Source organism: Anser brachyrhynchus (genome assembly GCF_964034855.1).
Source record: "Anser brachyrhynchus genome assembly, chromosome: 5".
In the NCBI taxonomy this organism is placed as follows: domain Eukaryota; kingdom Metazoa; phylum Chordata; class Aves; order Anseriformes; family Anatidae; genus Anser; species Anser brachyrhynchus.
Window position 1 is genome coordinate 5,311,163 of NC_137699.1, and position 27,967 is coordinate 5,339,129.

The 27,967-nt window shown below is 37.8% G+C and overlaps 1 protein-coding gene across 2 annotated transcripts; it reads left to right on the forward strand.

Annotated features, from left to right (window-relative positions):
- The first annotated feature begins 28 nt into the window (after positions 1-28).
- NUCB2 (nucleobindin 2) lies at positions 29-27,967 on the forward strand. 2 transcript variants are annotated; one of them, XM_080595880.1, is made up of 13 exons: positions 29-220; positions 7,299-7,442; positions 8,777-8,884; positions 10,178-10,304; positions 13,591-13,694; positions 15,381-15,566; positions 16,212-16,302; positions 17,915-17,973; positions 19,034-19,126; positions 20,120-20,209; positions 20,754-20,924; positions 22,143-22,224; positions 24,131-27,967. In XM_080595880.1, the coding sequence occupies exons 2-13, from the start codon at positions 7,299-7,301 to the stop codon at positions 24,241-24,243; spliced, it is 1,368 nt and encodes a 455-aa protein (XP_080452006.1). In that variant the 5' UTR covers positions 29-220; the 3' UTR covers positions 24,244-27,967. The 2 variants fall into 2 exon arrangements, with proteins under 2 accessions (XP_080452006.1, XP_080452005.1); XM_080595879.1 differs by lacking the exon at positions 29-220 and adding an exon at positions 581-3,114.

Below are 27,967 nucleotides of genomic sequence, written 5' to 3' on the forward strand. Positions count from 1 at the left end.
CCGCGCCCCGAGGGGCGGGACCTGTGCCCATGGCAACGGGAGCCGGGGCCGCCGGAGCGCCGTTGGGCCGCCACACCGCGCCGTGCCGTGCCGCACCGTACCGTACCGGGCCGGGCCGGGCCTCGCCGCGCCCCGCAGCCCCTGAGGAGCCCCCCGAGACCCGCCCCCCCCCGCGCACTGCAGAAGCAGCGGCCGCTGTGCCGCCGCCGGGCCCCGCGAGGTACCGGGGGGTTGGAGCGGGCGGGGGCCTTGGCGCGGTGCGGCTCCTGTCAGGGGCAGCGGCGGGTAACGGCCGCGCCTCCCGTCGGGCCGGGCAGGGCCAGGCCGGGGGCTCCTGGCGCCTGGCGGGGCCGCTGAGGGGCCCCGGCCGCCCTCGGCTCCGCCGGGCCGCGTGAGGTGAAGGGCTCCTTCCCCCGGCCTCCTGAAACAGCCCCCGGTGCCTGAGGGGCGGCGTGTGCCGCGGGGAAACGACGCCCCGCGTTCCCGAGGTCAGCATCGCGGCCCCCGGAGCGGGGCAGCGGTACCCCCGGGAGCCAGCTCGGCCTGGGGCTTGCTGGGGGGCTGTTGGGCTTCGCGGGGCCTCAGGGTGCTGCAGCTGGGAGCAGCGCGAGTCTCGTTCGCCTCTAACCAGGTTAATTGACATTAAAATGGGAGGTAACGCAAAGTTTCAAACTAACACTGGCCATCGGTCTGCTTAAAACTTCACGGTCTATTAGATGAGAAGGCATTTGGCATAGACGCCCGATGTAAACTTGCTTGTGGCTTGATGCTCTAATGCAGGTTGGCAGGTGATTATTTTGGCGTATTCAGAAAAGCCCACTGAGGAAATAGAAACTCAGCAACAACAAAAAAAGATTGTTTTTGAATAAGAGTCAGAAAAAGTTTCCGTAACTTGGCTGTGTAGCAATGGCAGTGTTGCTGAACATAAGCTTGCGATGCACTTTAAGCGTATTTAAAAGTTTTAATTCAAAAGCTGCCCCCAAGCGATGTGTATATAACTTAAACTGTAATCATGAAAGGGAGCGCGGTAGTTCTCTGAGGTAACAAAAAATGTAAAATATTATAATATTGACTCAAATATCAGAGGTGTGAAAATATTGACCCATACTTATAGTGATATACTGACTAAACAAACATGCTTTAAAAAAGAAAGATAAAATCCTTTACTGTTAACTTGAAAGCCCGTATCAGCGTTGCCTTGATTTGAACGCCTGTGCAACAGTGGTGCTTATCTAGTAAATTATTGTGCTCTCATCTATTCATTTGCTCAGTAAGCAGAAGAGATCTCTGTGAAGCTCCTGTAAGATGCGTACCAGACACAAGCCTTCCAGATGGGGTTATGCTTATCTGTAGCTAAAACCACTGCCAGGTACTTAAGCCAAATCAAAGTAAATTACAGGCAAAATTCACGTTAATTTCAACAGGAACAGTTCTTGTTCTTCTTCAGCATGCATGGTTTGGCAGTTGGAAGAATGAAAGAAATTGCATCTTATTAGAACAGTTGTACAGTTGTAAATATTTGTCTTCATCATAGATAATTCAGGCAATGTATAGTCTATTTTTGTGATTCCATTTCTCATGCTTTATGTTCTTTATAAAACGAGAGAGATGTCTTTGCACATTTGTGTTTCTAAAAGTGTAGAAATCAATGTGAAGTAGATTATGGAAATAAATCTCATTAGGCAACTACCGTTAAGTGCCCAAATATTTTTTAATCTGGCTCCATTTTGTTAGATGTAAATTTGTTCTTGTTGGCTATATTGAGTTTTCTTACCAAAGGGGGAAAAAAGGCTATTGAGGTCCTGATGCAATCAAGGTTTACTTTAGCATGGTCATTTCTTGCTGTCTAGAGCAAAATGTGTTCTAGTGGGTCATCACATAGAATAACTGAAATAATTTTTGATTTGAGGTTAGAGTAAAAGCAAACTTTTACAAGCAATATTACTGTTGCAGATGGTAGCATGTTTGAAATGAGGTTGGTTTTTGTGCCAGCTCTAACAAAATTGCTGCTTACACTTATCCAAAATGAATTTGTGAGATTCCAGGTTTGCTGTCTTATTTGTTCTATATGTGAAGTTGTAGTATAGGAAGCTACATTTTATAGTGTTTTTTTTTTTAATATGCCTTTTAAGTTGATCTGAATTTTTATCAGATATGCACTGAATTCAATACAAGTTTATGCTTGCATGTTAGTTTCAGAAGTCTTTTTTTCTGAGACAACTTTACTGTAAAGAATTGATAAAATCAACCACATTTTAAAAACAAGACTAATACTAAGTATTCTTCAGTTTGTAAGATAGCTTTATAGACACTGATATTTATTTTTCTGAAACAATGATGTTAGTTTCTTGGAGACGAGTATTATATAAATATGCATGTGTATTTGCGTGCACACAGGTTTTTAAATATATTGCCCCAAGAATTAAAAACAGTTGTCCTCTCAGGCTTTGCTTCTGACAGATCTAAGCATGTGTAGGAGCAGTCTGTATATGTTTTGCTTCTGTGCCATCCTTATTTCTGGAGAGAAAACTATAGTTACATTGAAAACAGTATGTGGTTCTTTCTCACTTGAACATTCATATTTTGTTACTACATAGGATCTCCCAGCATTTCAGTGACTCATTTAATAAAACAGCTGAACAGTATTTTTAGTATTTTTTTTTAAAAAAAAAAAGGTTCTGTCAGGAAATGTTGTACTACACACAGCTGAGGCATGCTGTCTTTTCTGAGAAGCTGAAAAAAGAAGCTGTTCTATCAGCCAACTTCTAAATGTAAAAAGGATGAAGCAGGAAAACTCTGTTGAAAAGTGAGAAAAATAAATACAAGAGTCAAAATAAAAGAACTTAAGTAAGCATGGTGAGAAGGAAGGATTCCAATGTCTTTATGTACTTAAATGATATTGTTTAAATAATGTCATATTTATACACAACCTTAAAAAGCTTCTTGAAAAAACAAGGAGCGCGTCCTGGTGCAGAGAACCAAGTGGGATGTACTCTAACAGAAGATTAGGACAGGACGTCCAGATTGAAACCTGTGGGATACTGCTGATGATGGCTAGAAAAAAGGAGGAACATCTGAATCATGGGATTAATGGACAACTTTGACAGAACAGAAGTACGTGAAGGATAGTGAAAGGAAAACTGTTGCTGCCTTGTGTGGGTGGGACTTTTACTGAAAGAGGAATGATGGAAAACGATGATTACATACTAATTTTTAAAAGGATTAAATGCATTTAGGAAGAAAGGTATGCAGCTGGTTTTGTATTTTGAAAGGTAACTTGGAAAATTACTGCAGATTGTAGACACTTCACTTTTCATGTTACTTTCTGCGCATGTTTTCAAGGAGAAATCTAGATCTAGAGTTCCGATAACCTAACAAAAGGACATCTGCACCGCAGCCAGTTTTAGCTTAGCCTCTTGAGCTGAAAGGAACTTTTCCACTTGCTTCTGAAAACTGTTTCCACATTTTATCTGTGCTAATACCAGTTTAACTTACGGAAAGACATTGTGGAAAAAGATGCATTATCTGTAGATTCATTAGCTTTTATCTTTGGCTGAGGTATGGTAGCTTACAGTACCTGCACAGCAAGCTTCCCAGAAAGAACATGATAACGTTGATGTTTCAGGTATCTCCAAACAGAAAATGTGGCAGAAGAATAATCACTTTATGCCTATTTCAAACATTTAAAGTACATTTTTTATATGATTTTATGAGCTAATCACTATATACATTTTCAAATAATTTTTTAAAGAAATAGAAAAAATACATGGAATTAAACATTCTGTAAGCTGTGAAATTGTATGTGCAGGTATATCACTCAGAGGTGACAGCTAGCTCAAACTGCTAGGAGTGCTTTGTCTCGTTCAGATATCATATTTGTAATATAATAATATTCTAGTATTGAGTTTAGAATATTCTTAGAAATACGAGGATCAGTGGATTGGATCAATGGATTATTGTATCCATTTATTGTGTTTTTTTTAAAGCAGCACTTCCTATGAAGATTGTTGACATTTCCAACAATACAACATTAAAATAGGAAGCCATAGTACAGCTGTGACTGTAGAGAATGTTGCAGTAGATTGTTGACATTTCCAACAATACAACATTAAAATAGGAAGCCATAGTACAGCTGTGACTGTAGAGAATGTTGCAGTCGTCTTTTATGTATGCGCCGTTTCTCACAGGTTTATTTACTTCCACATCAGATACAGCAGGCGTGCAGCAAATTTTGTGAATAGGTAGGCTTATTCTGCAGATCTGAATTTAAGATTACATTACCCATCACGGTGTATACACTGGTGTGGCAAATGCAAACATGCAATGTAACATTTACAGCGCTTATCATCTGCTTCTTATCATCTGCTGGGTTTCTAGATGTGCAGACGCTGTACGCTGCTAGCACTGTATGTGTTTGCCTATCTCAGACGTTGGACATTGCTTCTTAAAACCTATTTGTTGCTTTGCTAGGAAAGCAACGGAGACATCGGTACCAGAACTATGCTGTTTTCTGGGCAAGAGTTGTTAGGTGAATGAAAAGTAAATTTTGTGAAAAAGTAAATGTATTATAATCACCCGACAGCTGTGTAAAATAGGTGTGCTAATGCCACGCTTTGCTGCCTGTGTTAATGTGGCTGGAAGTAGTAAGTAAAGCTTTAGAAGCTGCATTTTGTACTTATCTTTAAAAGCTCATAGCCATTTATGATCCAAATGTCTGATTCTTTTCCACTGGAGTTGATAGGAATTTGTGATTGAATTTAGTGGGAGCAAGATCAAGGTTGCTGGCAGACATCCTACTTCTTGTCTTTTCCAGTTGTATTCTTCTGTTCAGACAAGTACATTGGTGGCTCTTTTTCCTGCTGACTACCTCATTCTTTTAGCTCTCACTAAGAGTTGTTTTTTTTTTTTTTTAAATGCTTCCTACTCAGAGAAGTTTTTACTTGGTTTTCCTCCCAAATATTGGCTTTGTTTATAAACTACAGTATTTGTCAGTTCTGGAGCACTACATTTATTGTTACTTCTCTCTATTTGTTACGAGTATAAATGTTTGTCTTTATCATTGTAGAACTTAGTTAATTTGGAAAGATGAGTTTTCTTGTTTGTGATGCAAGCAGACTAGAGTTTTGCTACCTTTTAATCTTGGTAGGCTACGTGTCTGTTACTAGAATCACTTAATTTCCAATGAAAATCGTAACAATAGCTCTGTCTATTTACCTTTAAGATAGTAACCATTGAATTATTAAAGTCAGCTGGTAGAATTTAAATTTCTCTTAAACTACGAAATAGCAGCAGGAAGAATAGCAGTAACGATAGGCTAAAGCGAGGCCCCCATGGCCGGGCAGGAACATCTTTGCTGTGCTTCATGTAGCACTGATGGCAGGGCCCAAATTGACATTGCTCCCCTTCTGCAGCACTGCGATTGGCTGTTGACTTGGTGGCTTCTGGTCCTTACAGAGGAAACCCCATCGTTGAGTCAGCATCAGTCATCTTTAGATCTACTCTAAAATGCCTGGAAAGGGATGGGCATCTTGGAATGGGTTTCTCAAAAGTCAGGAACTGCTGAAGGTAGCTGATAACAGGCTGGGCCTCGGATGAACTGTTAATAACAAAGTACTTACTGGAACAAAAAACCAAACCCCATTTTTCTCTCATCCTGCCTCTCATCACTTCTCTCTAGTAGCTGAATTTGAGAATCATGCAGTTTTCTCCTACAGCTGACTTTGCAAGAGGCCTGGTTTCTCTTTTTCTAATACACATCAGAGTAGCGTGTTCAGTGAGTCAGTTTGGACTGTCACTGTGACTGTCTAAAGGTTGACTTGTCTTAGTCACCTGCTTTTATAGAGGTAAGTTTTGATATTTTTTTATAGTCTTGGAGTATGACATACCTAAATACAGTAACTCTGTCTTAACTAGGTAATTATTTTTTATTTTAATAAATGTATTGCCAATTTACTCATTAAAGCATAGGTGGTATAAACAAGTGGGTTCCTCAAAGTGCTACTGGAAATCCTGTGTTAGGCAAAGTAGTCTGTAAAGTCAGCTGTGATGATAGAGATGTTTTTGTTTACCTACTTTGCCTTCTCTGCTTTTAATTCTTTATGGTACATGTGGATTTTTATTTATTTATTTTTGCCTGTTGTATCAACATGGCGACAATACAAACATCCAGTGCACAACCTGAAACAAAATTGCTTGATGGGCAGTAGATAGCCTTTTTTTTCCAGAGCAGTGTATCACTTCAAATAGATGTCAGAAACAATTTGTGGTACCATCCAATCTCTCCAATTACGTATAACAGCATGAAATTACGAAGACTGGTATTTTCAAAGTAACCCAAATTGCCCGTGAGCACGAATCCCACTGAAAGCCAGCAGATCCAGTGGCATTCAGTCTGATTCGGGCTTTTGTTGCGTAAGCTCTGTGACTACTGTAGTTTAAGATGATACAGTTCCAGTTGCCCATCCTAAATCTCTGCTAGAGGTTACTGATCCCTCATACGAGGGTTGTCAGACCAACGTATTTGCTTATTCGTTAGTTTCAGTTCAGTTTGACCACGTTATATAGCAGTTTTCTTGAGCAGCAAGGGGAAGAATTCCTCAGAACTTAAGTGTGCTCCCCTCATCTTGAACTGGTGATCCCCATCTCTACAATTTACATGTCCCTAGAAAGCCCTAGGAACGACCTATGCCCAGTTAATCTGACTTTCTAGTGGGGATCTGACAAGCGCTGACATTGAATCCAATACACTCAATGGGGCAGCAACAATAGCTCCTGCCATCCCATCTGGTAGTGATCAGATGTTAGTTGTTTTTTTAAAATCGAAAGTAACAGGTATTTGCTATAACTGAACAGAATCCATTAACATTCTTTTTTCTGAGGATGTGATTAATAAAAGAGAGTTTCAGAGAATCCTTGTCATTCTCAAGCCTATAAAACAAAAGATGGATAAGTACGTGTATTTTTACCTTCAACTATTGCCTAGTCTCCAATAAAAGAGAGAATATCATCTCTGTATTTCCCTTTTCTTAATTTTTTTCTTTCATGTACTACTTTTTATGAATAAAGCATATCAACAATTAACACTCTATTTAATTCTTTGAGTTCCAGTGTTCCCTGAGAGCAGTAGAACACGAGGTGTTATAATAACTATACGTTATTATATATTATACTATATATATTATACTATATATAATAACTACAGGTTATTATAGGTGTCTATGTAGGAATGTCAAAGAATTCTAATCAGTACAGTATGATAACGTCACTTATGTTATTTTTGTGACTTGGTCTCGTTTCAGATGAAGAGGCGATCTCTCCTGCCCCAGCAATGTATTTTGCTGATGACGTGTCTCTTAGTGGCTTTGGAAGCTGTACCTATAGACATAGATAAGACAAAAGTCAAAGGAGAAGGCCATGTAGAAGGCGAGAAGATAGAAAATCCAGTAAGTATAATGAAATTAATCTAATTAAGTAGTCTGTACTAATAGTAATCTGGTCATAGCAGCCCTCTGTCCTGAAATTTAGATGTTTTATACTGGAGCTATATGCAGGAAAGAAATGAATATTAGCTGATATTTTCAGTCTACCATCTGCTGTAGTGGGGCTCCATTTAAATTTGTTCTCTTTTCTTAGTTATTTTCTGTGAGCTGCTAAAGGTGAGGTAGCAAAGTGAATGAATTCCCCAGTTTACAACAGGAAGCACTGCTTATTTTTCCACAGAGACTTCTTTCAAAGTGGTGGCTTAGGAAATTCCATTCAATGTTTCCAGTTCAGTGCTTCAAATAGAACAGGAAAATGTTTGATCAGGGGAATACAGTTAGCTTTTACAAGTATGAAGTTTTTTCAACAACAGACATACTGTGTTTGTAAGTGCTACAAGCATGTTGAATGAAAACACATTGGAGATCTTGTACTTGCTAAAATACTTTGTAATGTACTTGCAGATTTTTTTTTTCAAGAAACAAATCTCCAGTATCAGCTTTTAATAGCTGAACAATAACGTTGTTCCATGAAAGCCAAATAAACTCCTGAAGCAGATTTTTTTTCCAAAATGGAATTATTGAGTCTAGCAGTTGTATTTCCACTGGATTGGCCTTATTGAGAGTGTTTCATTTGCACCACAGCATCGCAGGAAAACGCATAAAGAGAATATAGCATATGCCACAGGAACATGAACTGACCTAGTGTAAACTTTACCTAATAGGTTAAGTCCTGGTTGTAGCTCTGGTTCATCTGCCCTCAGCTGTGCAGTTTCAGTAATCTCATATTTCCGTTAAATGTTTCCCAGACATAATATCTGCTTATTTTTTTGAAAGATACGCTGATTAAAGCCAAGTAAAACTTCTGGTCGTTGCTTCTGGCAGACTGGGGGTGGCTGTCTTTGTAGAAAGATTTCTAGGAAATGCAGCAAATAGTCTCTACTTTCTTTTGCATCTGAGGGGAAAGAATAGGCACTATTCTGAACTGCTACTGAAATCATGTAACGAATTAATTGCACTGTTTAAAAAAACAAAACAACACAATGTTAACATGACAGATGCTTGCATATGACATGGATTCTTAAATACCTTCCTCCTCTTTGTTGTCAGTTACTGACAAATGAATCGTAAGAGTAAGTTGCTATAGGGCAATAATGCAGATCAGAAAAATGGAAGATATTTAAGACAGCGTAATCCCTGTGTTGCTGAGAATTGGATTTCAGTTTAATAATTGTATTTAAATGAAGTAAAATACGTGGTAGCGTATTCTTTTCTAAATGTAACATTCTTTTTTGAAGGATACAGGGCTTTATTATGATGAATATCTCAGGCAAGTAATAGATGTCTTGGAAACAGATAAGCATTTCAGGGAAAAACTCCAGACTGCTGACATAGAAGAAATAAAGGTAGGTACATAATGTTAAGTGAGTCTAATTAAATCCATAATCATGAACTGTGGAAGACAGATGTTGTAATCTTTCTTCATTTTTTCCTTCACACTCCTCTTAGTTTTTGTGAGCTTAAATTTCCTCTCATTTTTCATTTACCTAGGTATTCAACTCTTGCTAGAGCTTTCCCTTTAGTAAAGGGACAGCAGGTCTTCTATTCCTTCAAGAAGATCCCGTAGCATAAAACAAAATCTATACTTGAATGCATAGTTTCTGCTTTCTGACAATCCACTAAAAATCCAGTTTCAGACTCCATCCATGATGTATGTTCATGTACCTCAAAACAGCTGCAAGCCTAGCTCTCATTTGCTTTTTCCTGCTGAGCAGCTTGGAACATTAATTCAGACACAGGGATTTATGTGTCTTCTGAGATTAAGATAGTGTATCACTAATATGAAAACATAGAAGAGAATTACAAGAAAGTCTGAATTTGAAGTCTGGGGAAGCTGAGGAATTGTACTAGAGCTAAAGTCATTGTGTGTAAAGTCCAGAATAACAGGCTTCTGGCATTCTCCACTGCTGTCCTTTCTTCTGTGCCAATCCAAGTAGCACTCTCTCCAAAACCCCAGTTCATTTTTGTCTTCTATGTTTCAGTTTCTGGCTCTAGGTAGTGGTTGTTCTACTTTCCCCTTTCTGAGCTAGCAATTCTGCAAGGGACAGGTAGGAAACAGTCTGAAGTGATAGACAGAGAGGACTGCTTTCTGCATTTCTTTTAATTTCTCATGGTGCCGTTGGCAGTACTCGACTCCTCTTTCTTCTGTGCTACATCTAGTGTAACTCTTGAAGGTTACTAACCATTTGCAGAGACTGATAAATATTCTTGCAGTACATGCTGTCATTGTGCTTGTATCTTCTCCCAAGTCTTTCAGCTGTCATCAAATGTATGGGGAACACAGCATTGTGTGTTTATCTCACAGCCCTTTTGAACCAATTTGAGAACATTTGATCAAGCAATTTGTCACTTCTGCAACTTCATGAGGTATTGCTGCTGCAAGGTCACACTTATGCTCTTTAGGGGAGCAAGGTGTTTAGAAATTCTCTTCTCAGAAAGCTTCTGGGATTCTCTGTTTCTACAACTATAAGCTTAAAAAAATTGAATGTGCTCTTTGAAAAGAATTTGAGATTCTAATAGCATGGGCTACAGTATTGGCAAAGACTGACAGTAGTCTGCTGTCTTGTAGCTTGTCTCTAATGGGAATTGTAAAGGCTACTTTCTCCTAGTTTTTATAGATAACTTTTTTTTTTTGACAGAGTGGAAAACTAAGCAGAGAACTTGATTTAGTAAGCCACCATGTGAGAACACGGCTGGATGAACTAAAACGACAAGAGGTGGCAAGATTAAGAATGTTAATTAAAGCTAAAATGGATTCTGTTCAAGGTAAGAATACAAAATTTAACTAGGTGAGTTAACAGATGGGGTTGCATTGGACAGGTGCCCAGAATGTAACAGCTATGCTTTCTTTGTTGGCAACGTACAACCGTAATCTGAAAGTAAGTGTCCTTTCTGACCAGGCCAAGGGACAGTAAATATACATCTTTATAGGAAACTGGAGAAAAAAGCCATCTATTTTATAAATATCCACTGCCAGAATCAAGTTTTTTCAGATACTTCTAATCCTTTCTCAATCTTTTTTTTTGTTTTTGTAGCACATCAATTTATAGATTACTCACTGAGAACTAGCAACATATACTAACTAGGCTGTTTCAGAATACAAGACTGTTTCATGTTTTTGCAGGGTGGAAAATGATTTTTTTTTTTATAGTCAGTTAACACTAAGTTTTCATTTTCTCTTTAAATCCCCTTTCTACCAATAAGAACTATATTACAGGTTTATAACAGACATTAAACATTTAAATTCAGAAGATGATTTTTCTTGTTTTTGAGGAAACTTTAAGGTTTTGGATGAAAGAAGAACATTTGGGGTGAAAAAATTATGATTTTTTTTTTACTTGCTAATGAAATTGCTTAAACATATGCAGTGTCTCTAAAAGAATAAAGTATACAGGTTTCTGAAGAATCTGGTGTATGTTTGTTTGGGAAATGGTGCTATCCCTTTTCATTTATTGCTGAAGATTTTTTAAAATATTTATTTAGAACTAAATCTAAGATTCTTGTTAGGCGTTACTTTTTGAAGATAATTAGTTGCCCTTAAATAAAGGTCATAATAATGGGTTGCATGATCTTGTATCCGAAACTGTTTTTCACAACAAAGCTTGAATAAATAGAACTTAATTTGCCTGGGCAGATTATTTTCTTGCTCATTAAAAACATTGTCACGTTGGAGGAAGGGATCCCACTAAATGGAATAGGTAATATATCAATTTAAAGTACTCCAAGAAAAAGGATCTGTCTTCTAGGCTAATTCCATTAAGTCAAATGTAGAGGTGGTAAATAGGCCGAAGAAGTATGTGTATACAAATTTGTGTGTATGGGGATGTCAGGAAAAAAATCAGATTAATTTGGGAAAGAAAGCATGTTTAGTATACTGCTACCTTTCCAATGAATTTTTTTTGGTGCAGCTGTAGTACAATTAATGAATAATGATACAGAGATTGGTGAGAGCTTCAAGATCACCTTTCTGTCCTTTGTTTTCTCTTCCTGGAAGTTCTAGTCCAGAGAGTGCAGTCCACCAGTAGCTAGACAGTGCAGACCAGACCTCCACAGGAGTCAGTGCATTGCCTCACGTACCTGTCAGACCCCGTGCGTTGTCATTCTCAGGTGGTCTTTTAGCTGCCGAGAGCTTGGTCTCGTACTCCTATTGCAAGCAAGCAGTCCAGCAACATCATGTTGACACGGTGAGCTAGTTGACAGCGGCTCATGATACCTAGTTGTATTGGTAATAACTATATACTTTGATTTATTTTTTAGTGATTTAATCAACTAAAAAGTTCTAACTCTCTCTATTTCCATAAATCAAGAGTGACTAGCAGAGCATGCTTTAGAGAAGTAGTTGTTTTTTCCTACAGTAGATCAAGCATATAAATACATTCTGTTGCCGTGAGAGAGCTTACATTCAGAAAGAGTAAGAACAGATTATACCAGTTCAGAATATTCAGATGACTACTAGTGTGAAAGAACGGGAATGGGAAAATATTTCATGAAGTTTGTAGTGGGCCCTGCCAGCAACTACTTCACATCACGTATAACTGTATGGTCAGATTATTTATAAAATACAGCTGTATCTGTATACATATGCAAAATCTTCTCCATATAGTACCATGTAATATCTTAGCCTTCTATCTGTTAAAATACAAAAAACTACTTTCTTCTCAGATGGATCAGGTTAAAAAAAACACAAGACTTGAACGTATGTTCTGTCTATGTTGTGTCTTGATCCAGATGTATTTTAAAACACTTGCACCAAGATTCTACTGAACTGACCAGTACAGGGCGCAAGAATGTTAGGGGTTGGGTGACTTTATCCAAGGTCAACTCTTAGATATTACAGTAATGTGGCAAGTAAATGCTGTCAAACAGAATGAGTTTTCTCCGTCTTTGTAAGGAATGAAGGAAAACAGGTTTGGGGGCTTTTTTTTAGTTAAAAAAAAAAGCTTAAAATTACACTTCCAAAAAGTGTTTCATAAACAGGCTAAGTTGCATATATTTCAGAAAAAATATGATCTCACCAGGGAGGAATGATGTTTGAAATATGCCCCAGCCAGTGTTTGCTGTTTTATGATAATACAAATACAGCACTGAGTGTGAGAGAAATAGTTTACCAAGGGATAACAAGTTCAAAATGATATTTTCCATTTTTTAAAAAACAAATATTCTTTACTAAGACATCTGGCTTGTCAACATTGTTGCCCAGATCAAAATATATGCTGCTTAAGATAGCATTATTATCTAGCTTTACCAGTTAGAAACCATGGTAGCAGCTAGAGAAGCCTGTCATTATAGAAGTGTATTTTGTTGTTAGTGCATTGTAGTATTTACATTATTGGGTATAGTCCCTCTCATAAGGAAGGAGAAAATGTTTGCAGCTTTTAGACACAGAACCTGACTCTCCACCATCTTGCACTTCTTCTTTTGCGCAAATTAAATTAGAATCTCTGCCTATCAGATTTAATATAATTTTAAATCATATATCTGGCCAACAATGTACATACAATAAGTCATTTGCAAAATGCGCAGGGCAATAGAAGAGTCAGAATTTTCCCAGTTCAGGAGAAAGATGCAAGTTGTTAGCTGTGATGCTGCATGTAACTTCAACTATCATTTATACAAAGAGAAGAATAGAATGTCTGTCTCTATGAAGCTCATATTGATTGCACATTTTCTTGCTGGAATTTTAGTGGTATGGTTCAGTGGAGGACTTGGTAGCGTTAGGTCAGAGGTTGGACTGGGTGATCTTGGAGGTCTCTTCCAACCTAGATGATTCTGTGAACACAAACCATTATGTTAAATTATTGTGTGGAAGGCAACACCTGACACACTAGAATGAATACAGTGCAAATTGCTGTCAAGTGTGCTGATCTCCTTCAGGTAAAGCTGCTTTGTAAGTGTTACTATAGTTTCCTTTGATAATGAAAAAATTATTCAGTCCTCAGGGAGCCTGAGGTACTCACAAGGCACAAGCTCCTGCGTGAATGTATTTAACTTCCTGATCTTCTTTGCTTTCAACCTTGTTTTAACATTTTACTTTTGTACTGTGTTCTTTCAGACACTGGCATAGACCATCAGGCTCTCCTTAAACAATTTGAGCACCTGAACCATCAGAATCCTGACACATTTGAGCCTAAAGACTTAGATATGCTGATCAAAGCAGTAAGTGCTAGATATCAACTACTCTGGGCTATTTTTTATTGGTATTATATGTTTTTTCATCTGGTAAAGGCAAACCCTTCTTTATCTACCACCTTTTTTTTTGGTAAAGGTGATTGATACGCAGTTTTTGGTTTCAGAGAAAAGCCAGTTGTCTCCATTGCACTCTTGAAAACTATTGTCAGTGTACATTACACTAAAAAGAACCTAAATTTTGGGGTGGCATCTTAACAGGATTTGCATTCACGTGCCTGTACAAACAACTTTGGGAATAAAACATGACATTCTGGGAGCAGTTGAATTAGCACAGTTTTGGTAGGGGCATATTTTTCTCAAGTGTATTTTCTGATTTCTATTTCTAAATGATATAGGTGTCTCACGGAATGACATAGTCATCCCTAAATTAGCCATTTGAATTTGGGGATCTGTTATGCCAATGTCAAAGACTACAGGAGAACAGAATTTCAAATACCAATATTAGAAGTTGCATATACCGGGCGTGGAATTTGATGTCCAATTAGCAGATTCAGTATCAATAACAGGCACTTCTTTTTTTGCTGTCCATGTTTATTAAGGAGGTGCAGTTAAGCTAAGCATAGCATAGCTTTTTTCAACTGCTGGAAAAAATGTTTCCCAAGGGGAAAAAAAGACACACATGCTTTAGAGAACAATACGTGTCTAAGATGGAAACCAGCATTTTTATATTTTCGAAGTAAACTTGATTTTTTTAAAAAATGAGGTATATTTTAAACTTTCCACACTTTTTTGTGGATTTCTTGTCCTTGGAGAACTTCATCTCAGTTTTCTGGAAAATGATTTTTATGTATGTATTTCTAAATATATTTCTTACCATTTCTGAGCATCACTTCTGGAGAAATCCTAGTTGGTTAGGAGAAGCATATGCTCCGCAGGACAGTTATTTCACTTATATCATTTTTCTTGTCTTCTCTCATCAGCTAAGATACTGACAGAGTGTAAAGAGTATTTGCAGGGGAGGTGTTCTTTGTTTTAGAATTGTTTTTGAAAAGGTACAGTGAATCTGAAAATTGAAATGTAAATAGTGGACAGACAATATCAGGTATGAACATAACTTTGAAAAGCACCGGAATACCACAACATCCTTTAATACCTTGACCTATCTGAAAATAGTGCAACTCTAAATCCCATACAAGTACTTGTCAGAAGTTCTCCCCTCACACCTTTCTCTCTATATAAATGGCTTTGTTGATTTAATCTGTAATAAACTACTGCATAGTAACTCCCGTTATTAATGGAGGCGCTGTTTTCATTAAGCTCTAGGGTAAGCTACAAATGTTCTTATGCTGCAGTAAACAAGGACTTAATGATACTATTTGAAGTCGTGCTTAATTAGCACCTACTTAACTTGAGTTAATTTATTATTAATTGATGAGAAAAGAGACCTTGGTGCCTTATGCAAAAGTTTTCTAAGCAGTTGAACCTTTGCAAATTAAATGCTGTGAAAGTAATAGAGGGAGCGAAGAGAGATGTTTATGTATCACTGTTGTGTGAAAGGGGACCACAGACTAGTCTACCTTGTGTTTAAAAGGGAAACGGCAATATTACCAGCCTTGTCCCTAGACCTGAACAAAGCAGGGTTTTTACATAATCATGTATAATGTGTTAATGTAATTATGTGGCATAATCATGTGTACGTATCTATATTTTTAGGCTACAAGTGACCTGGAGAATTATGATAAAACCCGCCATGAAGAATTTAAGAAATATGAGATGATGAAAGAACACGAGAGGAGAGAGTATTTAAAAACACTGGATGAAGAAAAGAGGCAGCGAGAAGAATCCAAATTTGAAGAGATGAAAAAAAAACATGGAGATCACCCTAAAGTTCACCATCCTGTAAGGCTACAGTCTGTCCTTACGTATTTGTAAGGAAACTTTCCTTTCCAGTAAGAAAAAACTAATAAAGGGAAGGGTATATCCTGTTTATTCTCAGGATTTGCTTCTTATTGATGTGGGAGCAGAATGTGGGAAGAGCGCTGAGAACATTAGAAAACACTATATATACTCGTCTTTTTCTCCTGTATAGGTAGTCTGTGTGCTGGCAGAATTATTACTTACAAAGAAGCTAAAATTTACAAGAAAGAGGCAAGAAGGGTATTCAAAACAGTAGGAATGCCTTCATGATATACTTGGCCTGCAAGGAACTAACTCAGTGCACCATTTTCTCTAGAAATGGCAAACCGATTGAACTCCCTTGAGCTGTTGTTTGCAGATAAGTCTGTGTGGCCATGGCTGATTATACAGGCATTCCTTTCCACAGAATAGGCGTTTTCTTGACACTCCCTCTTTCCCTGGGCCTTTTTGTCTAAAGGAAGTATGTGACCTGTGTAAAAAGAAACTGAAGTAAGTTCCATTGATTCTATTTGGAACATGACTAGTCGGGGAAAAAAAGGCCTTTCAGAGAAACTGTAATGCAAAATTAAGGCAGTAAAATTACACTTAATCATCTTTTGAATAGTTTTCTTTGTAACTAATCTACAGGGAAGCAAAGATCAACTGAAAGAGGTATGGGAAGAAGCAGATGGACTAGATCCTAATGAATTTGACCCCAAAACATTTTTCAAATTACATGGTAAGAGGTTTAGTTTAATTTAATTAGCAAATGTTGTCACTGTTATATTCTGCTGAAGACACTTATCCAGCATGTTTGTATTATGCTAAGAAGTCTTAAAGCTCAAGCAATTTGAAAGAGTCCAAAATGCATAGAGAAGACAGCTATGTTACTGTTTGAAAGTTTACTGTGGAGTCAAGTGGGGTCTAAACACTGAAAATGAAATTTTGTTGAAGTACTCAAAAGCAGAGAGCAAATAACCACAAGTAGTTGCTCAGGGAATTCTGGGTATTCACAGGTCTGTCCATAACTATAACGTTGTTCACACACCATGTGCAAGGAATAAGTCTTCAGAGGTGTTTGGGAAAACCCTGCTTTCTCAACACCTCAGCAGATGAGTGCCAGACACCCCTTATCTTTGGAATGATCATAGAAGCGCCAAGCCTCTTAAGAAGTTTCAAGACTTCCTTAAAAAACAACTCCAAACTCTCCCTTGATACTCCCTTGCTCTACGTTTCTGAGCAGTCTGCAATTAGAACAATGAAATAATAGGAGAGACAAGTATGCATCTCAATAGGCGTTTTGCTTTAAATATGATTATATAAATACGTAACCTTATTATGAAGCATTTAGCAATGTCAGAATATAAAGTATCCTTAAGCAGAACCCACCTGGCACTGGACTCAAGGGTTGAACAGTACAACGAATTTGACTAATGCCAATGATAAATTAATTGAAGGAATGTCCTAGCTTGAGTCTAACCTTTTATCTTGTTTTATTTATGTATTTATTATATTTAGATATTAAACATTATTCCTTCTCTCTAGGAAGGGATCTTGAAATGTAGATTTTTGTAAAATTTTGGTAACTATTTTATGCAAGTCTTACTAAAACAGCAGTAACCAAAATAATCTTTTGCCTTAAAGCTGAGTGTATCAAAAACTTCAGAGCAATTACACAAAAATATTGCATAATAGCACTTATTTGAAGTAGACATTCCCTTTCAATTTCAGATAGCAGTAACAATATAGCTATTCAGAGTAGAACATAGCATACAAGGTGGATTGTTGCCAAGTATTCTCTTCTTTCATCAAAAACGTTCATCAAAACTAACTTTACAGTGATCTTTTCTTAAGCACTGCACATTTTTATAAATTTATATATTATATATATATTTATATAATTTTTGCACAGCATTTTGTTGTTTTTTTGGAGAGTCCTACTGCTGGTTAACAATGTTTATCTACTGACTTATGTTATTCCTGGATCTGTTTACCAATGTAGTTGTTAAATTGGGACAAGTTGTTCTCAGCAATATTTTCTGGCAATTACACTGGTTGCAGTCCTGCTGTGACCTATTTCAGTTTGCTAATCTAACAACTAGGGAGAATGTGCCAGACTTATCTAACCAGTGGTTAACAAACAGTCAGGTAACCAAAACTGGCAATACAGTTCAACCAATGCCTGATAAAAACCTGAAGAGAAGAACTGACATACGAAAACAGCATCTTGTTAAATGTGGTTTTTAATCTATATGGGATGTGTATGGTGATACGTATTCAAATCCATGGAGAACTATTAGATGTATTACTTTCTGTACATAATCAGTTTGTATTTTCAACACTTATTTTAGATGTCAATAATGATGGCTTCCTGGATGAGCAAGAATTAGAAGCCCTGTTTACTAAAGAGGTAAAAAAAAAAAAAAACAGCACAAACTTTACTTGTTTCAAAAAATGCTTGCAAGAATGTCTGTATTTTCCCCAAGTATATATGGGGGCTTTGGATATTCATGTTGACATGTATGAACCCTACATGTTTCTACAGAATTGTAAAAACATGAGCAGGGAAAATAAAGTAGTTCAAAGAAAAAACTCAGACACCAGAGATGTATTGCCCATGTATTCCTCTGCTACAAGCTTGTTAATTATGAGATTTCATAATTAATCTGCAGAAAAGCTGTACCTGTACAGTTTGCAGTGCTGAACTGCACACCTGCTTTGGCTAGGTATAGCCTGGTAGAGGTTCTGAAGCTGAGTAGCTGTGTGCACTCAGTGCTAGTCATAAGCCTATAGAGAGAAAGAGGGTCACAAACTTAAATGCTTAGGCTGAAATTTTTGACAAAGAGTTGAAATGAATTAATTTGCCTCATCAGACGCATACATACAGTGAAGGACATGTTGCGCACTGCAGAACTGGCTACAGGGATTTCACAGCGTTTCTGTCTAGCTAGTTTGGAGCTGCGGGAACAATGAGTGAAGAAAGGTCCTTGGCTTAATTTTTTCAGTAGGTTCTGTCATGTTGTAGCAGGAAAAAAACTCCACAACTTCCCATTCAGAGATCCATTATTATAGCTGCAACTAACTAGTTCAAGAGATTTTTTACAAATCAGGGAGTAAGTATACTATACACTGTATATACAAGCTGATAAATTCAAACTACTGTAAGTTGTAGAAGATGTGAAATTTGAAAATACAGATTTTTAACAGTACTTTGCCATAATCCCTTTCAATACTACTATATGGCAGTCTTTTTGACCGGTATGTCCCAGCATTTTACAATGTTGTAATTAAAAATAAGTAGGCTTACTTGTTGCCTAAATACTGTCATAAAAGAGGAGATTTATACCTATATAGACACTTGGAAAATGGTGAACTCACATTTTCAGCAGTGTCTCACTACTGTTCCATGCTCAGTGATTTGAATGAGTAGCTCTTTCTCCAAAATAATATTTGAAGAATTTGAATTTCAGCTAGAAAAAGTTTATGACCCAAAAAATGAAGAGGATGACATGGTCGAAATGGAAGAAGAGAGGCTGAGAATGAGAGAACACGTAATGAATGAGGTATGAACTAACATTTAATAGAGCTGCTGTTTTCCTGCTACACTGAAGAAATAGTCCTCCTGATGTGACAGGTTGTCTAAGTACAGTGCAAGGACATGACACTATTGTTGCTAGGATTCACAAAACTACAGTTCTCAAGTCCTATGCCTAGATATTGATGTAAATGCTTGCAGATTAGATTTTTATTTAAGAAGTTCCAGAGGAGAAATTGTGCTGTAGCTTCCATCTTTTGCAGATAACCAGTAAATCAGAACAGAAATTTCTTGTGAATTTTCTCAAACAGCAAACACTCTAAATGTGCTCTTACACCTAGCAATAGGGTAAGATTTTGTGGGAAAAATAAGTAAAGCCATACCTTCTTTCACATGGCTGGCCTTTGTCCCTTCAGAAGAGGCCTGAGAACTAAAGGCATTACTTATAGCAGTGAATACCAGTGTTGGTTCTCTTTTTTTTAATGCTCAGGAAACAGAGGAAAGGGAAAAGGATGTTTTGAACCACCGTTTTTTCCTCTATTCAACTGTATTCCTTAAGGCTGAGGAATGGAGCAAGCCTGGACTCCTATTACTCGTGAAAGGAGGAATTTCCTCCCTTACCCTTAAACGTTTCTGACACTTTGTCATTGTTGTTTCCCTGTCCAACAGTGGAGATTACTCTGACTCAGAATCAAAAAATTATTACCAGAAAGCTACAAACCGTTTTTCTCAAAAAAAAAAAAAATCAGACATCCTGCTATTACTGCTGGGGCTACAACCACACATATTTCTAATCAATTTTGAAGTAAAGTAAGATTTTCTTACTTCCATTTTTATTAAACTACATGAGCATGTGAGAAGTTTTTAGAAGTTGTTGCAGGCATTCATTTGAAAATTGGACAGTTTAAAAATAAAATGGTTGTATTTGAAGGTATTTACATAATATTTACATAATGATTTTAAATGTCGTCTCCAGTAAAACTCATCCTTTAGGTTGAGTATGATTTTTTTCTTCTAATAGGTTGACATCAACAAGGACCGACTAGTGACTTTGGAAGAGTTCCTGCGAGCTACAGAGAAAAAAGAATTTTTGGAGCCAGATAGCTGGGAGGTAATGAGAATGTGTTCCAAGTGCAACAAACTGCATTATTACCATCACTCTAACCAGGAAACCAAATGGCATGTCTATGACCTTTGCCTTTTTTCAGTCTTGTTTTGGTATGCGTGTGTGGTTAAATGCCTTAGCAAAATGTAACGTACAAAATTTAACACACTAATTTAACGCAGATGTAAACTTTGTGGTCCACAGACAAAGTCTTGCGCCACCTTGTGGAGTCTAAAAGATCTTTTTCCACTTGCTTTTTCAAACATAAAATGGACATTTAAAATACGAATCAGTTCTGAGGGAGGATTAGAGCTCAGCCGGAAGCAAGATGATTTTTTTTCTCCTAACTCTAAATATGTCATAGAGTTTTGCTAGGAAAATAGCTGAGAAGTAGCAATTTTTACTGTTTGAGTAAGCATACTAACCCTTTGCGTTGTCATTTAGTGACATCCAGTGAACTGTACAATTCAGCTAATAATTTCAGTGATAACAATCAAAATAGATATGCATTCCTGCCTAGGTATTCATGCTTGTTTGTATTCTCTTGCAGACACTAGATCAACAGCAGCTCTTCACTGAGGATGAGCTGAAGGAATTTGAAAGTCATATTTCTCAGCAGGAAGATGAACTTAGAAAGAAGGCAGAAGATCTTCAGAAACAGAAGGAAGAGCTACAGAGGCAACATGACCAGCTTCAGGCTCAGAAACAAGAGCTTCAGCAGGTACACTTAGTAGAACAGTATTTTTTTCCCCTTTTCTTTATCCTTGTACAGAAGCTGTAACAGGTAATGACAATCCCCAGCTCTGGAGCATCCTTTACATTCATTTCTCATATGAATCTCAGCTGAATTCTAAATAACTGGTATTGCAGCACATCATAGTCTATTATTTCAACTTACAGCAAACTGTAAAACTAAACTGTCACTTGCTCAGGCAGGAAGGAAAGGATGCTATCCAGAGGGACCTTGACAAGCTTGAGAGGTGGACCTGTGCAAGCATCATGAAGTTCAGCAAGGCCAGGTGCAAGGTCCTGCATCTGGGCTGGGGCAATCCCAAGCACAAGTGCAGGCTGGGCAGAGAATGGATTGAGAGCAGCCCTGAGGAGAAGGACCTGGGGGTGGTGGTTGAGGAGAAGCTCGACATGAGCCAGCAATGTGTGCTTGCAGACAAGGAAGCCAACCACATCCTGGGCTGCATCAAAAGCAACACGGGCAGCAGGGCAAGGGAGGGGATTCTCCCCCTCGACTCTGCTGTTGTGAGACCCCACCTACAGTACTGCACCCAGCTCTGAGGCCCCCAGCACAAGAAGGATATGGATGTATTAGAATAAGTGCAGTGGAGAGCCGCAAAGATAATCGAAGGGCTGGAGCACTTTTCCTATGAAGATAGGCTGAGGGAGTTGGGATTGTTCAGCTTGGAGAAGAGGTGGCTCCAGGGAGACCTCTGTAGCCTTCTAGTACCTAAAGGGGGCCTACAAGAAAGCAGGAAAGGGACTCTTTGTCAGGGCATGTAGTCATAGGACAAGGAAAAATGGTTTAAACTGAAAAAAAAGGGTAGATTTAGATGAGATACTGCGAAGAAATTCTTTACTATAAGGGTGGTGAGGCACTTGAACAGGTTACCCAGAGAAGCTGTGGATGCCCCATTACTGTGTTTAAGGCCAGGCTGGATGGCGCTTTGAGCAGCCTGGTCTGGGGGAAGGCATCCCTGCCCATGGCAGAGGGGTTGGAATTAGATGATCTTTAAAATCCCTTCCAGACCAAACCATACTGTGATTCTATGAAACAGTGCAAGTGTCTCACCTCAGTAGTTTGCCCATTAACCAAGATTTTACATAATGACCGCGCGTATTTCTTTCAAGTGTATTCACTTATGTCACATCAGAGAAAGTGATGTCACAGAGTGAAGTTTTTAAACTGTGTTTTTGTATTTTTCACCAGGTTGTAAAGCAGATGGAACAAAAGAAACTACAGCAAGGAAATCCACCTGCAGGACCAGCTGGAGAACTGAAGTTCCAGTCCCGTATGTATCTTTCTATGTAGATAGACAAAATTTAAGATCTCCAATATAAGAATCAGTAAGAAAATATATTTTCTGTTGAAACTCTTTGTATACTGTAGTTTTAATGATCTGCATAGGGAGATTCATTAAACTGTCTTTAGGGGGAAACTGCTTTACAGCAGTTTTAATTAACAGCATCAAATGGACAGAGGAAGGATTGCAGTTCATGGGAGTGTTTTGCCTGTTAGCCTGAAAATAACATTATCTAGGATAACTAAGATTTGAGTGTGCAGAGGAGAATATGGACATGAAAGTGACCAGGTCTGTCTGATATCCCCTAGCTGCATTACCAGTGCAGAAATAGGTGTGTTAAAGGTAGTTTGCCTTGTGTATGCTACTCAAATGAAGTATATTACAGCATGCAAGAATGTGAAGTTACAGCAATTTAAGTTTCGCTGATTGTTGTACATCCCTGCTGTTGATCTTGGATGTCTACACAAGGACTGATGTTGATGCAGCTATCATTTCATGGCTATCTGTAGTTAGGCAGCTAGATGAAAGCTGCTTGCTATTCTGCTAGCTCCTGAAATTTGAGATTGTAATCCAGAATTGCAATCCCAGGCTAAGCCTGCAGGGAAAAAAAAAATCAAAACATTTAAATGCTTTCAATCTGTCTGTCTTCTGTGGTCAACTTATCTGCAGTTGGGCACAATATGACATGACAAGTTTTAGATAGCATGAGCAACCAATTACTTTAACACCTATAGAGGATGATAAGGTCATAATAAATCATTGCATACTATCATGGATGACTAAAGGAAGTGGTCAGGTATATTTTAACACTTCTTATCCTCTGCTTTCATATGCATCCTAACCTTTTCCTCCCCCTCGAGAAAGGTTGAAAATAACACCTTTTTTTTGGCTTCCACGTTCATATGTTAACATTGTAAGTACAGCTCAAGAATTTAACAATCATCTCAAACGTAAGGCTTTAGGCTATATCCAGACAGCCTTTTGAATACTGGAAGGTCTTAACTGGTCCTGCAGGGCCAACAGTGAGATTTAAAACCTTAAATGCTATATTCAGTGATTACAGCTCACTTGGCTGAATACCCTGAAATTCTACCCCTAAGTTATTCAGTTTTGTGAGCAGAGCAAGAAATAACCAAATTTGAGTACCAATTTCATTTTATCTTGATTTGCTTCAAAGCTGCCTGTGGCCAACTTCAATTTATGACCCTTAGTTATGAGAGCCTCTCCTCCCCTCCCCTCCCTTTCATTAACTTTTCACTGTGTAATAGCAGATACCCAGGGACTTGCTGTAGCGATACATCTTATAAAAATGGCAGCATTGTAACAGATACTGTTCTTAATACCTGTATTATTTTATGTAAAAACTTTTTGCAAAGACATTTAGTTAGGTATCCTCAGCTTTCATTGCATTAGCCAGAACTCATTCACTGCATTAAGTAAATCCAAACTATGAAAATTACCCTTATTCCAAGGTAGACAAAAGGAGAAAATTGTAAGGATTGTCAATGCCATGATGGGTAAAATATAGGAACAAGTCATTTATATTTTTCCCAAGCTTCCAATGTTGGAAATAAAGGTTTCATAAATACGTAATATTTTAGAAATAACAAATTAATCTCCCAAAAGCCAATGTGTTTTGCAAATAAAAGCACTTTACAGAAAATAGAAACAACTAGCTATTTAAGAGTAAACTCTGAATATTGTAATTTTGCAGTCTATTGTGTAATCTCAATCTGATTTTGTTGTGACATACAAAATTCTAGCTTTCATTTAGAAACAGAATTAAAAGGTTTTATTTGATTGTTACAATATTAGAAAAACTTTCTTTGATACTTTCAACATATGGGGCCAGTTTAATTGAAAAGTTGTAAGTAGTTTTATTCTTGTTTTACAGCTGGGGAGCACAAAGTTGGAGATGCACCAAAACATCCTGCAGGAGATGATCAGCCTTTACCCCCAGGACATGTTCAAGAACCAGCTGCTAGAACTGACCAAGTTCACCCTTAACCACTTGTGCCTCAACTTTATAGCATCTTTATTATTTTGGGGGAGGGTAAAAGGCAGGGAGGGAGGGAGGGAGGGGAAAAAATAATCAGTGAAACAAACTCCGTTTTCTTCCCCAGATTATAAAAGTCATTAGGAATGTTAGAGATTAAATGTCAATCAGACTTGAATCATAAATTAAACTAATTTTCTTTCCAATCCATCAGTGAGAAAGGCAACAATGGGATCCTTTAGAGGATACAGTGGAGGAGGTAATTAAGGAAACTAATTTTAAAGGTTTTTGTGGCCAAGAGAGCCATTGCATTCTTATTTTAGAAAGAATGAGATGTCTGCCATTGTGTGTTTAGGCATAAATCAGGATCTTTTCAGAGAAGAAACAGGAACTGGCCTGAATATCAAGCTAGGTCTTGTTTTATTTAGAAACTCCTTCCAGAAATGCTGAGAAGCAAAGTAGGGAGAAACAGAGACCATAGGTGAAGGTCTACCATTTCCAGTACTACCAACTACTTTCTTGAGACCAAATAAAAGTCAAACTCCTTACGCCTAACCTTTAGAAAATTTGCACTTTCTAAAATCCAACCACCACAAAAATGCATGGAATACTGAATTTTTCATGTTTACAGAAGCCTGAAAATTTCACTGTAAGCCTTCAAAACAAATACTCAACTTTGGGTGTATTGGTCTGAACCGTCCTTGTTAAGATTAATTCTGTGTAGCAGTTGTATACCGAACTGGCTCTCGGGACAGTGCTTTTGTCCCTGTTTCTTTCATCAGGTGCCAGCTGATCTCAAAATTTTGCATGCTATTAAATAAGTTTATGTTGATGGAAATATTGTGCAAAGCAGAACAAGACTCACTGTCTTCTTCTGTACAGATTATCCTACCTCCTGTGATAATACCAGATTTTTTCAGAATGCACCATGTGCTTCAAAAAGCTCTTCTCAGACATGAATTTTTGACTTGCTAAGAGTCTCACTATTAACGCTTATTAGTCTTTAAGAGTTAGTTTATGAAATGTCCAGAAACAAGGGTGCTACTAGATTGTATGATTTTGGTAATGAACCAGGATAGCTCCCTCACATTGTAAGCCAGAATTTTTCAAAAACCACCAACAAAACAAAAACACATTACACCAGTACAAAACCACTGCAAAAATTGATTTACCTGGGGGTTTTACTATAATGTTGAAAAGCTATGTGATTGTCCTTGCTTGTCATCTATTGAGACTACCCTAAGGTGTAAACCGTTTGTTTTTTTTGTTTTTTTTTAACATGGATTGTTTTGATTGTATAATGCTGGCTTTGAACTGATGTACACACACCTTAGCAAGCATCCTTTGAATTCCCTTCCTGTTAACAGCAAGTGTCAGTCAAAGAGATCACTTGGGTTTTGAGCAAAGAAGCAGAGGCCAAGCCTGTATTATGAAAGTTATGAAGAGATGTTCCTTTCAGAATAAGACTCAAAATGTTTTAAGCAAACTCAAAAGCGATGGGCAGCAATTACTAACATTTTGTATTGGCATTTGAGAAGTTTCTCACTAAGAGTTGTAACTGATAGAGGCTAGTCATATTCCCTACGCATTTAATACTTCCATCAGGATTGAGCACATTCTTGTTTTTCACACAATGTAATAGAACTCACTGCTGGAATACATTAGGTTTCTTTATCTGTTTCATCTTAATTGTCATGTCACATTTCCTTTATTTATACCACTCAAGCAATTAGACTATCTTTTTTGCTGTTGCTCTATTTGCAAGTAGTTCACATTTTAATTTAGCTTAAAAAACAAAAACACCATCTCCACTGTTTGTTACTTCCATGTAATTCTAGCATCAGTTTAATTATGTCTTTGCCAGAAGACTGAAATACCTTTCAACAACTTTATCTGTTTGCTAAGAGGCCCAGATGTAGTTACAGCTACAACCAGAATAACAGCGCTTCTCAGGGCAGAGTCCTGGCTTTGGGGTTGTAGCCTGACAGTTAGGAGCAGAGCAAGGAAGGAAAACAAAGGGTGAGTTATTCAAACGTCATGGAAAAGATGAAGGGAATTTTTTCTTCCTGTCCCACGTGGAAGTTTACAAAGGAAGAATGATACAGCCACAGATGTTTGTAGAGAATCAGGGACTAAAAACTTTGATCTGAAAACATTTCTACCGTACAAGTTATTCCTTCATGTTACAACTGCCTCATAAGCAAACGCTGCTATATATGATGCAGTATATCCTCTCAAGTGCTTGCCACAGCTCAGGCTTTGATTTCAGCATAGTATCTGTTACATTTCCATTGTAAAAACCTGACTCTCCCTGATACAGGAGAAGAGCATTATATCCCCCTTACCCTGTTTACTTTGAAACATCCAGAGAGCTTTGTCAAGAACCATTGTAACATGGATGCTGAACTCATCTGCTTGCTGCAGTGTTGTGAGTGTCGGTGGTGATTGAAGCAGCTGCTTAGGAGAAGCCAGAGCTTTCATTTGTCATTCCATGAGTTAGTGAGAGTTTCTAGTTTTACATTTCAACTAACCACAGAGGTGCATTCGGCATAAAGCAATGCATACCTTTCCTTCAACTGCTATCTGATACCTAAATGTTCAGAAATGTTCTTGTCAGTGTTAATTTTAGTAGTAGGCGTGCATTTTAACAATATGCTGTAGTCTTTTTGCTCATTTTTTTGAAGTAGAAGCAGTCCATTTTTTAAATTTTAGAATTGATTGGATTCATCTCTAACAGTAATCAAAGTTCTAGTCCAACTATTTGCCCTAAATTATGTGAAAGTCAACGCCTTAGTCCTCAATAACACTTAAGTTACTTAACTCCTAACTGAATAGACTTTAATTTTGCTGCCTAGATGTTTTTGAGATGAGAGCCCAAATTACAGCTTCGTGCTTGTTTGCCCAGTTCAAAATTTTGTATGCATTGTTACCTCTTCCACAGGTCTGCATAGAGAGCGAGAACTGAGTAGACATTCTCTCATAAGATGGTCCATCAGGTCTGCTCTATCAGCAGCCAAGCTTGACCTGATACTGCCTATCTAGTCCTCCTTTGTGAAGGAAGGACATCATTCTTCAGGCCCAAGCTAAAACATGTCTCTGGCTGAGCACATTACAGTCAAACTAATTTTGTGGATTCATTCTGAAATACAGTTTAACTAAGAGTTATCTCACTGTAAGGAACATCTGCCATAGAGGTTATGCAGTGTGTTAAAGTCATAACTACACATGAAATGTTTAACTGATTTGATGCTTTTTAAATGTCTTGTTTTCAATGATGATTTCTTCTTCTAATTAGGTTCTCTCTTTTTCATAAGAGACTAAAATGTTGTATTATTCACTTAAAGCATGTTTCTGCCATGGTACTGATTTCTCAGGAGCTATTAAAAGTTAAAAAATTCTTCACTTACAGCGAAGACAGGAAATAGAAAGCTATAATCACAGAAACAAGGGACTGGAATACCTTGGGCACCAGCGCTTTGACCTGTACTCTACCTTTCATTTAGGAGGTGATTACAAGAAAATTGAACGTAACTTTGTACAGGCACCAGTTCCAAGACAAAGATGCAAAGAGTTGGTTTTGTACTTGGCTGGGATTTCACTAGGAGGATGAAGAGGTAAGATTTAGTCAGTGGTGTACAAATTCATATTTTTCAGTGCAATATATGTAGAAAAAAGCCCCACTCAATACTTTGTATTGATTAGTTTTTAACTGGATTAAACTGAAACTCAGCGCAG